Source organism: Gnatocerus cornutus, chromosome 7, assembly GCF_029298725.1.
Source record: "Gnatocerus cornutus isolate USDA-ARS CGAHR chromosome 7, icGnaCorn1.1, whole genome shotgun sequence".
In the NCBI taxonomy this organism is placed as follows: domain Eukaryota; kingdom Metazoa; phylum Arthropoda; class Insecta; order Coleoptera; family Tenebrionidae; genus Gnatocerus; species Gnatocerus cornutus.
Genome location: NC_142239.1, coordinates 19,534,387 through 19,546,386, shown reverse-complemented (window position 1 = coordinate 19,546,386; position 12,000 = coordinate 19,534,387). Strand labels below are relative to the sequence as shown.

At 35.3% G+C, this 12,000-nt stretch overlaps 1 protein-coding gene across 2 annotated transcripts; it reads right to left on the bottom strand.

Moving 5' to 3' along the window:
* Positions 1-2,856: 2,856 nt before the first annotated feature.
* LOC148172184 (uncharacterized) lies at positions 2,857-3,345 on the bottom strand. Of its 2 annotated transcripts, none has more exons than XM_088041987.1 (2): positions 3,255-3,345; positions 2,857-3,206 (listed from the first exon to the last, which is right to left on the bottom strand). In XM_088041987.1, exons 1-2 carry the CDS (start codon positions 3,267-3,269, stop codon positions 2,907-2,909), a joined length of 315 nt encoding a protein of 104 aa, XP_087898113.1. In that variant the 5' UTR covers positions 3,270-3,345; the 3' UTR covers positions 2,857-2,906. The 2 variants fall into 2 exon arrangements, with proteins under 2 accessions (XP_087898113.1, XP_087898114.1); XM_088041988.1 differs by having other exon boundaries at positions 2,857-3,197; positions 3,255-3,342.
* Positions 3,346-12,000: the final 8,655 nt, after the last annotated feature.

Sequence of the window (12,000 nt, the reverse complement as noted above, 5' to 3'; positions counted from 1 at the left end):
GCATAGAAGCTAGGACATGCGTCAACAGTCTTTAGTCCATAAATAATATTAAATAAAATATTAACAAAGTCGTAAATCTTAAATCAAAGTTCAGATTCGTTTTTCTGAGGTTAAAATTAACAAGTTAAGTAGTTTATTGTATTTATTTACACCGAAAAGTGAGAGAAGTTTTTCCATAAAAGCCACCTAGCGGAATAACGCCGAAGTTGATAGTTCACGCCTCCTCTCACCAGAGGGCTAAACTTTTGTTTTTAAAACTTACAATTTTTGAATCAAAACCATTTGCAGGAATAAGGAAGAATGATAAAAAACAATACCCTCAAATTAAACTAAAGGAGTATTAATAAAATAAAAAAACACAAACTCGACACTCTCCCTCCTTCTTGCAAAAAGTGTGAAAAAGTTTCATTAGGAACATGTTTGTTGGCTTACCTAAAAAAGACGAGGGAAACAATCTGAAATGGACGAAACTATCCATTCTTAATTAATGGTAATTGATTATTGCTCTAATTCCAACTGATCCAAGAGCCAAGAGCCAAGGTTAGTCCTTCGCAAGTGGCGCTTCCTCAAAAATATCTCATTTAACGACTTCTTCAATTCTTGTAGATCATTGTTGTTTTTATATGCTGATGTAACCGCAGCCAGCTTGTCGGACATTTCAGTGTTCATTTCTTTTTCCGACTAAAACAAACCAAATAGTTTTAGGTGTTAATCTTCCTCTGATACTACAAAAGCCATGACATCATAAAGACACTAAATTTAAATCCCAAATTTGCAATCTGCGTAAAATTCTGCGTTCACTGATGTATAATAACTCAAGTTTACTCTAAAAAATAAGCGAGATATCGATATGAGAAGTTTGGCCATAGTTTTAGTCATGAATTTTTGCGAAAATTTGCAAATTTCGACTTTTGGAAAATCTAAAAACGATTTCTTATGTAAAAAATCGCGAGAAAAACGATGCCGCAAACCGCATTCCAATATCTGAAATAGTTTTCGAGATATCGAGCATGAATTGTTTGGAACCTTCAAAAATTTGGCCATCTGGCGACAACCCAACAATTCAAACGACCATAACTCAGTTATTTGTTGTCGGATCTGAATTTAAATTCCAGATTTGGATTCAGCGTGAGATTCTGCGTAAAATGAGTCAAAATTTATTGAGTTTACCTAAGAAATAAAGAAAGCATTGACCAAAAACAGTTTGGAAGTGGTCATTTTGGGGTGATTTTCAATCACTATTTTTAATGTAAAAACGACGTTTAATACCTTTGTATTATATATCATTCGAAGAAGGAGCTCTAAATCTATCTACTGGCCCAATTTGAGATCGATCAAACAAACGGTTTACGAGTTATGGTCAAAAATAAAAAAAAATAAAAATTTTCATCGTTTGAGTCGCAATTTTTTTTCGCGAAAAATCGACTATCGAATTTTGGGCTTTTAAGCACTTTTTCTAACGTAAAATGAGCCGAGAAAAACGATGGCGCAAACCGCAACTCAATATCTCTAATAGTTTCCGAGATATTTAACTTTGAAAATTGGGAAAAATGAGAAAAAATGAAAATCAACTATCCGAAACTTTGATCGGCCATAACTCAGTTATTTGTTGTCGGATCTGAATTTAAATCCCAGATTTGGAATCTGCGTAAAATGCTGCGTTCACTGATGTATAATAACTCGAGTTTACTCTAAAAAATAAGCGAGATATCGATATGAGAAGTTTGGCCATAGTTTTAGTCATGAATTTTTGCGAAAATTTGCAAATTTCGACTTTTGGAAAATCTAAAAACGATTTCTTATGTAAAAAATCGCGAGAAAAACGATGCCGCAAACCGCATTCCAATATCTGAAATAGTTTTCGAGATATCGAGCATGAATTGTTTGGAACCTTCAAAAATTTGGCCATCTGGCGACAACCCAAAAATTCAAACGGCCATAACTCAGTTATTTGTTGTCGGATCTGAATTTAAATTCCAGATTTGGATTCAGCGTGAGATTCTGCGTAAAATGAGTCAAAATTTATTGAGTTTACCTAAGAAATAAAGAAAGCATTGACCAAAAACAGTTTGGAAGTGGTCATTTTGGGGTGATTTTCAATCACTATTTTTAATGTAAAAACGACGTTTAATACCTTTGTATTATATATCATTCGAAAAAGGAGCTCTAAATCTATCTACTGGCTCAATTTGAGATCGATCAAACAAACGGTTTAGGAGTTATGCCCAAAAATAAAAAAAAATAAAAATTTTCATCGTTTGAGTCGCAATTTTTTTTCGCGAAAAATCGACTATCGAATTTTGGGCTTTTAAGCACTTTTTCGAACGTAAAATGAGCCGAGAAAAACGATGGCGCAAACCGCATCTCAATATCTCTAATAGTTTCCGAGATATTTAACTTTGAAAATTGGGAAAAATGAGAAAAAATGAAAATCAACTATCCGAAACTTTGATCGGCCATAACTCAGTTATTTGTTGTCGGATCTGAATTTAAATCCCAGATTTGGAATCTGCGTAAAATTCTGCGTTCACTGATGTATAATAACTCGAGTTTACTCTAAAAAATAAGCGAGATACCGATATGAGAAGTTTGGCCATAGTTTTAGTCATGAATTTTTGCGAAAATTTGCAAATTTCGACTTTTGGAAAATCTAAAAACGATTTCTTATGTAAAAAATCGCGAGAAAAACGATGCCGCAAACCGCATTCCAAAATTACGAATTTTACTGCACGTGACCATCAAATGCACTCGTCTAAAGTTGGTAGCAGCCCCTAGGGATGTTTATTGGTAACAGTTAACGTCTAGCGCAGGTTTGCCAAAAACCATAAATGGAGAGAAAAGAAAACAAACCTTCCATCCTTCCTCAAACAAGCAGCGATGCATCCAGAATTCCAGATCTCGCGTTTTCAAAAAACCAATAAAAATTCTCTATAAACTTCCATTCCTTGATGTTTCTTTGACTTCACAAAATAGCTGACAAGACACCAGATGACCTTCAGAGCCTTTGTAGTATTTTCTTTCTTGACAACTGCATCTCGATGATACTTTGTTTCCGTTGGTTGAGTTCCTTTGAGCCTTCTCTGGAGAAACACTCGTTTTTTGCTCGTAGACTCATCAGGTTTGAAAACGTTGCAAACTTCGTGCTCCCGCAATGAAATCAGCAACACTCTGAACATTTCCCAGTCACTGAACGACATCTTCAACCACTGGAAAAAGAACATTTGACTTTGACTTAAAACATGTTTAAATTTAACCTTTTTCATCCACATTGCAGTAAAGCAGCACCTTTTTCATGATGTTATGCTCCTTGATCAATTCACTGTTCTCTGGGAGCACTGAATGGGTGGTTTCTTCAATTCTGTGCAATAACTTGCAGAGTCCTTTAGCGTTGAGCGACGACAACCGCCTTTTCGACATCTTAGGCTATGGGTATCATCCATCCATTCAGTCTCTTAATAATAAACTCTGGTAATGAAGTTGGAACCTGAAATACCACGAAACATTTCAAGGCTGGAATTCAAACAGTTTTCAGCTTACCTGCGTTTAAAAATTTCAATAAAGACCCATAAATTTGTTGTAAATCAACTCCAACTAAAAATAGCTTCAAATGAACTTCTTAACTTGTGTAATTTCTTTGCTACCATGCCCAGAAGAACGAGAAAGTAAACAGTAAAGAATTCTGGTAGTCTCTTGTGCAAGCAGGATCGTTGTTAATCATTTGTTGTACTCTGAAAATAAGTTTAGTAAATCATGAACATAACCTCAATGTGTGCTGTCAAAATATTCAAGTTAAGACATACGTTAAGATAGAGACACAATACCATTTTTAAATAATTAATAGAATCGTAACCAAGTCGTGAATGTTAAATCAGACTTCAGATTCTTACTCCTGAGGACAAAATTAATAAAAAGAGTATTTTCTTGCTTTAATTTTCATCGAAAAACTGCAAACCAAATAAAAGTTTGAAAAATTAATAAAACATTAACGGAGCGTCGGATCGAAAAATCTTTGACGGATTCTTGTTCCTGAGGTCCAAATTGATGGAAAAAGTCGGTTTCAAGGAGATTTTATTTTTTGTCGAAATCGCCAAAAATCCATGATGTTTAGTCTTTGAACTTTTTTTGGCGAAAAACGCGAAAGTTCGCAGATCGGCACGAACCTTTGCACATGGCATAATTTGACATTTCCACATCCATTTTTGGTCTCCGTTCCTCGCTATCTGTAAGATTTTTTGAGAAAATGCAAATTAAAAATTTCAAAATTCAATTTCCCGCGTCAAGCAATCTGTCAACGAAGCATAGAAGCTAGGACATGCGTCAACAGATCTGTCCATAAATAATATTAAATAAAATATTAACAAAGTCGTAAATCTTAAATCAAAGTTTAGATTCGTTTTTCTGAGATTAAAATTAACAAGTTAAGTAGTTTATTGTATTTATTTACACCGAAAAATGAATGCATAATGTGTGTATAATTGGTTGCCTACCCACATTGCAAATTTTAATTTTAAGTAAACTTATAATTACGTTTTGAATCCGACTTTAGAGTACAGAATCTTGTTCCTGAAGTCTAAATTAATAAAAAAAAATGTTTTAAGAAGGTTTCGATTAAATTTCAAATATCAGTCGCGAAGAAACCTGTTTAGTTTTCAACCAATCACACACAGCCCAAATAAGAACCGGCAAATTTAAAGAAATTTATTAATAACACAAACATTAACATGAATAAATTAATGAGTACAAAGTTTCTACTTAAAAACTACAACAGGACTTAGAAAGACGTTGAAAACCGCCTCGACTACACTCCTTACATTAAATCTCGCTTCTTTCGGTCTTTTGACCGTCGTTAAATTGTTGTTACTACAAGCGAGACAGCCGATTTCGTCTAACCCGACTTGTACCTTGAACCCCCCACCTCGTTGTTGAAAAGTGTCCCCCCTTAAAATCCCCGCTTGCACTTTCGTGGTGATTTCGAACGTGTACAAGTTGTACCTCTTGTCGATTTGATCGCGCTGTAAAACGAGCTGCACTCTTCGCGGACTGCTTGCGTGATCGAAGATGGTGCGAAAACTGTTCGAAACCGAGCGGATTTTAATATCGTTTTTCAGTTTTCTGGGTTGATTTCAGGAGGATTAGAACCGAGAAGACGACTTGGATGAAAGCCGTGAATTTCTTGTACCGTGTTTGGGCGGTGAGGACCACGAAGAGGCAGAGAGACTGAAGATGAGGCCGGTGAAAACGAAGAAGGGCTAAGCTTCCGCGGAGTCAACGTCACGTGCATCGGAAGTCGTGGAACTCTCGCTTCACCTGCAACATTTGGAACGTGACAACTTGTCACTAGCATCAGCACCACCAGCAGCTGCGTTTCTGACTTCGCCAAAAAGAAAAAGGCTAGGAACCATACCAACTTCAAGTACAAGATCTTAAGGGCTAGATGTGGGTGGAGAATCGACCTCTGGACGGACCAAAGGGATGTGATCCAAAGCCTTCAGATCAGGATGGGATTAACAATGGGTAAATGTCCGTGGGAATAATCCACCGTGGCCGATGGGTAAAATGATGTATAATAACGCAAGTTTACACCAAAAAACAAGCGAGATATCGATATGAGAAGTTTGGCATTGTTTTTTTAATCATGAATTTTCGCGAAAATTTGTTTCATAAAAATATTATAATCTTCTATAACTAGACATTTAACAATCGTAGATAATATATATTAAAGAGCCACTTTGGGGTGATAAAAAATGACATAATAATTAAGTAGAAGCGAAAATTGCAAACGATTTGAGCACTTGTTTAGAAATGATAAGACAACAACGCTCGAATTCTGTTTTCGTGTTTGACGATCATCGCCTTCAACTTTCTTATTTCGTCGGCGAATTCTGGCAACGTTTTCTCCTAAATCAACAAAATTAGTTTAAGAAAAACCACAAACCTAAACTTGTGTTTGGTTTTGAGTCTTCCCCGATTTCGAAGAGCTTCGACACAGAAATGATCGCTTTCGATTCCATCCTTGAGCGAAATCAACAGACTCTTCAGTCGACAGCGCGCGCGCGCCGCACTGTCACCCAAAGTATCTGGATAGTCCGGTCAGTCCGGAGTTGTTTAGCCTCTAAAACCTCGAGATTTCGCATCCTCTCTTCGGCATCATTCCTATGCCTGAGTTGAGTGTTGATGTAATATCACGCCTTCCACCATCTTCCTTCCTGCAAGAAGTGTAAAAAAGTTTCATCAAGAACATGTTTGTTTATCTCACCTGAAAAACTCTTCTTACTCTGTGCAGTCAATTGCTGTTTCTTCACGGCAAAGCTTTTAATTGCGCCTGCTTCTTGACCAACAGGAAAGACAACAAAGTTGTGTTAAGCTGCAACTAAGAGATTAAGGTGAGACCATGAATGGAGAGAAAAGAAAACAAACAAACCTTCCATCCTTCCTGAACAAACAGATCTCGCGTTTTCAAGAAACCAATAAATGATGTTTCCTTGACTTCACAAAATAGCTCACAAGACACCAGATGACCTTCAGAGCCTTTGTAGTACATATTTTCTTTCTTGACAACTGCATCTCGATGATGCTCTGTTTCCGTTGGTTGAGTTCCTTTGGCTCTTCTCTAGAGGAGAATACTCGTTTTCTGCTCGTAGACTCAACATTGCAAACTTCGTGCTCCCGCAATGCAATAAGGCAACACTTGAAACATCTCCCAGTCACTGAACGACATCTTCAACCACTGGAAAAAGAACATTTGACTTTGAATTTAACCTTTTTCATCCATATTGCAGTAAAGCAGCACCTTTTTCGTGATGGATCAATTCACTGTACTCTGGGAGCACTGAATGGGTGGTTTCTTCAATTCTGTGCAATAACTTGCAGAGTCCTTCAGCGTTGAGCGACGACAACCGCCTTTTCGACATCTTAGGCTATGGGTATCATCCATCGATCCATCGATTCTTTAATAATAAACTCTGGTAATGAAGTTGGAACCTGGAAATACCACGAAACATTTCAAGGCTGGAATTCAAACAGTTTTCAGCTTACCTGCGTTTAAAAATTTCAATAAAGACCCATCAATTTGTTGCAAATCAACTCCAACTCTAAATAGCTTCAAATGAACTTCTTAACTTGTGTAATTTCTTTGCTACCATGCCCAGAAGAACGAGAAAGTAAACAGTAAAGAATTCTGGTAGTTTCTTGTTAAATCATGAACATAACCTCAATGTGTGCTGTCAAAATAGTCAAGTTAAGACATACGTTAAGATAGAGACACAATAATTTTTAATAATTAATAGAATCGTAACCAAGTCGTGAATGTTAAATCAGACTTTAGATTCTTACTCCTGAGGACAAAATTAATAAAAAGAGTATTTTCTTGCTTTAATTTTCATCGAAAAACTGCAAACCAAATAAATGTTTGAAAAATTAATAAAACATTAACGGAGCGTCTGATCGAAAAATCTTTGACGGATTCTTGTTCCTGAGGTCCAAATTGATGGAAAAAGTCGGTTTCAAAGAGATTTTATTTTTTGTCGAAATCGCCAAAAATCCATGATGTTTAGTCTTTGAACTTTTTTTGGCGAAAAACGCGAAAGTTCGCAGATCGACACGAAACTATGCACATGGCATAATTTGACATTTCCACATCCATTTTTGGTCTCCGTTCCTCGCTATCTGCAAGATTTTTTGAGAAAATGCAAATTAAAAATTTTAAAATTCAATTTCCCGCGTCAAGCAATCTGTCAACGAAGCATAGAAGCTAGGACATGCGTCAACAGTCTTTAGTCCATAAATAATATTAAATAAAATATTAACAAAGTCGTAAATCTTAAATCAAAGTTCAGATTCGTTTTTCTGAGGTTAAAATTAACAAGTTAAGTAGTTTATTGTATTTATTTACACCGAAAAGTGAGAGAAGTTTTTCCATAAAAGCCACCTAGCGGAATAACGCCGAAGTTGATAGTTCACGCCTCCTCTCACTAGAGGGCTAAACTTTTGTTTTTAAAACTTACAATTTTTGAATCAAAACCATTTGCAGGAATAAGGAAGAATGATAAAAAACAATACCCTCAAATTAAACTAAAGGAGTATTAATAAAATAAAAAAACACAAACTCGACACTCTCCCTCCTTCTTGCAAAAAGTGTGAAAAAGTTTCATTAGGAACATGTTTGTTGGCTTACCTAAAAAAGACGAGGGAAACAATCTGAAATGGACGAAACTATCCATTCTTAATTAATGGTAATTGATTATTGCTCTAATTCCAACTGATCCAAGAGCCAAGAGCCAAGGTTAGTCCTTCGCAAGTGGCGCTTCCTCAAAAATATCTCATTTAACGACTTCTTCAATTCTTGTAGATCATTGTTGTTTTTATATGCTGATGTAACCGCAGCCAGCTTGTCGGACATTTCAGTGTTCATTTCTTTTTCCGACTAAAACAAACCAAATAGTTTTAGGTGTTAATCTTCCTCTGATACTACAAAAGCCATGACATCATAAAGACACTAAATTTAAATCCCAAATTTGCAATCTGCGTAAAATTCTGCGTTCACTGATGTATAATAACTCAAGTTTACTCTAAAAAATAAGCGAGATATCGATATGAGAAGTTTGGCCATAGTTTTAGTCATGAATTTTTGCGAAAATTTGCAAATTTCGACTTTTGGAAAATCTAAAAACGATTTCTTATGTAAAAAATCGCGAGAAAAACGATGCCGCAAACCGCATTCCAATATCTGAAATAGTTTTCGAGATATCGAGCATGAATTGTTTGGAACCTTCAAAAATTTGGCCATCTGGCGACAACCCAAAACTTCAAACGGCCATAACTCAGTTATTTGTTGTCGGATCTGAATTTAAATTCCAGATTTGGATTCAGCGTGAGATTCTGCGTAAAATGAGTCAAAATTTATTGAGTTTACCTACGAAATAAAGAAAGCATTGACCAAAAACTGTTTGGAAGTGGTCATTTTGGGGTGATTTTCAATCAATGTTTTCAAAATGAAAATGACGTTTAATAGCATTGAATTATATATCAGTCGAAAGAGGAGCTCAAAATCTATCCACTGGCCCAATTTGAGATCGATCAAACAAACGGTTTACGAGTTATGGTCAAAAATAAAAAAAAATAAAAATTTTCATCGTTTGAGTCGCAATTTTTTTTCGCGAAAAATCGACTATCGAATTTTGGGCTTTTAAGCACTTTTTCTAACGTAAAATGAGCCGAGAAAAACGATGGCGCAAACCGCATCTCAATATCTCTAATAGTTTCCGAGATATTTAACTTTGAAAATTGGGAAAAATGAGAAAAAATGAAAATCAACTATCCGAAAATTTGATCGGCCATAACTCAGTTATTTGTTGTCGGATCTGAATTTAAATCCCAGATTTGGAATCTGCGTAAAATGCTGCGTTCACTGATGTATAATAACTCGAGTTTACTCTAAAAAATAAGCGAGATATCGATATGAGAAGTTTGGCCATAGTTTTAGTCATGAATTTTTGCGAAAATTTGCAAATTTCGACTTTTGGAAAATCTAAAAACGATTTCTTATGTAAAAAATCGCGAGAAAAACGATGCCGCAAACCGCATTCCAATATCTGAAATAGTTTTCGAGATATCGAGCATGAATTGTTTGGAACCTTCAAAAATTTGGCCATCTGGCGACAACCCAAAAATTCAAACGGCCATAACTCAGTTATTTGTTGTCGGATCTGAATTTAAGTTCCAGATTTGGATTCAGCGTGAGATTCTGCGTAAAATGAGTCAAAATTTATTGAGTTTACCTACGAAATAAAGAAAGCATTGACCAAAAACTGTTTGGAAGTGGTCATTTTGGGGTGATTTTCAATCAATGTTTTCAAAATGAAAATGACGTTTAATAGCATTGAATTATATATCAGTCGAAAGAGGAGCTCAAAATCGATCCACTGGCCCAATTTGAGATCGATCAAACAAACGGTTTAGGAGTTATGCCCAAAAATAAAAAAAAATAAAAATTTTCATCGTTTGAGTCGCAATTTTTTTTCGCGAAAAATCGACTATCGAATTTTGGGCTTTTAAGCACTTTTTCTAACGTAAAATGAGCCGAGAAAAACGATGGCGCAAACCGCATCTCAATATCTCTAATAGTTTCCGAGATATTTAACTTTGAAAATTGGGAAAAATGAGAAAAAATGAAAATCAACTATCCGAAACTTTGATCGGCCATAACTCAGTTATTTGTTGTCGGATCTGAATTTAAATCCCAGATTTGGAATCTGCGTAAAATTCTGCGTTCACTGATGTATAATAACTCGAGTTTACTTTAAAAAATAAGCGAAATATCGATATGAGAAGTTTGGCCATAGTTTTAGTCATGAATTTTTGCGAAAATTTGCAAATTTCGACTTTTGGAAAATCTAAAAACGATTTCTTATGTAAAAAATCGCGAGAAAAACGATGCCGCAAACCGCATTCCAATATCTGAAATAGTTTTCGAGATATCGAGCATGAATTGTTTGGAACCTTCAAAAATTTGGCCATCTGGCGACAACCCAAAAATTCAAACGGCCATAACTCAGTTATTTGTTGTCGGATCTGAATTTAAATTCCAGATTTGGATTCAGCGTGAGATTCTGCGTAAAATGAGTCAAAATTTATTGAGTTTACCTACGAAATAAAGAAAGCATTGACCAAAAACTGTTTGGAAGTGGTCATTTTGGGGTGATTTTCAATCAATGTTTTCAAAATGAAAATGACGTTTAATAGCATTGAATTATATATCAGTCCAAAGAGGAGCTCAAAATCTATCCACTGGCCCAATTTGAGATCGATCAAACAAACGGTTTACGAGTTATGGTCAAAAATAAAAAAAAATAAAAATTTTCATCGTTTGAGTCGCAATTTTTTTTCGCGAAAAATCGACTATCGAATTTTGGGCTTTTAAGCACTTTTTCTAACGTAAAATGAGCCGAGAAAAACGATGGCGCAAACCGCATCTCAATATCTCTAATAGTTTCCGAGATATTTAACTTTGAAAATTGGGAAAAATGAGAAAAAATGAAAATCAACTATCCGAAACTTTGATCGGCCATAACTCAGTTATTTGTTGTCGGATCTGAATTTAAATCCCAGATTTGGAATCTGCGTAAAATTCTGCGTTCACTGATGTATAATAACTCGAGTTTACTCTAAAAAATAAGCGAGATATCGATATGAGAAGTTTGGCCATAGTTTTAGTTATGAATTTTTGCGAAAATTTGCAAATTTCGACTTTTGGAAAATCTAAAAACGATTTCTTATGTAAAAAATCGCGAGAAAAACGATGCCGCAAACCGCATTCCAATATCTGAAATAGTTTTCGAGATATCGAGCATGAATTGTTTGGAACCTTCAAAAATTTGGCCATCTGGCGACAACCCAAAAATTCAAACGGCCATAACTCAGTTATTTGTTGTCGGATCTGAATTTAAATTCCAGATTTGGATTCAGCGTGAGATTCTGCGTAAAATGAGTCAAAATTTATTGAGTTTACCTACGAAATAAAGAAAGCATTGACCAAAAACTGTTTGGAAGTGGTCATTTTGGGGTGATTTTCAATCAATGTTTTCAAAATGAAAATGACGTTTAATAGCATTGAATTATATATCAGTCGAAAGAGGAGCTTAAAATCTATCCACTGGCCCAATTTGAGATCGATCAAACAAACGGTTTACGAGTTATGGTCAAAAATAAAAAAAAATAAAAATTTTCATCGTTTGAGTCGCAATTTTTTTTCGCGAAAAATCGACTATCGAATTTTGGGCTTTTAAGCACTTTTTCTAACGTAAAATGAGCCGAGAAAAACGATGGCGCAAACCGCATCTCAATATCTCTAATAGTTTCCGAGATATTTAACTTTGAAAATTGGGAAAAATGAGAAAAAATGAAAATCAACTATCCGAAACTTTGATCGGCCATAACTCAGTTATTTGTTGTCGGATCAGAATTTAAATCCCAGATTTGGAATCTGCGTAAAATTCTGCGTTC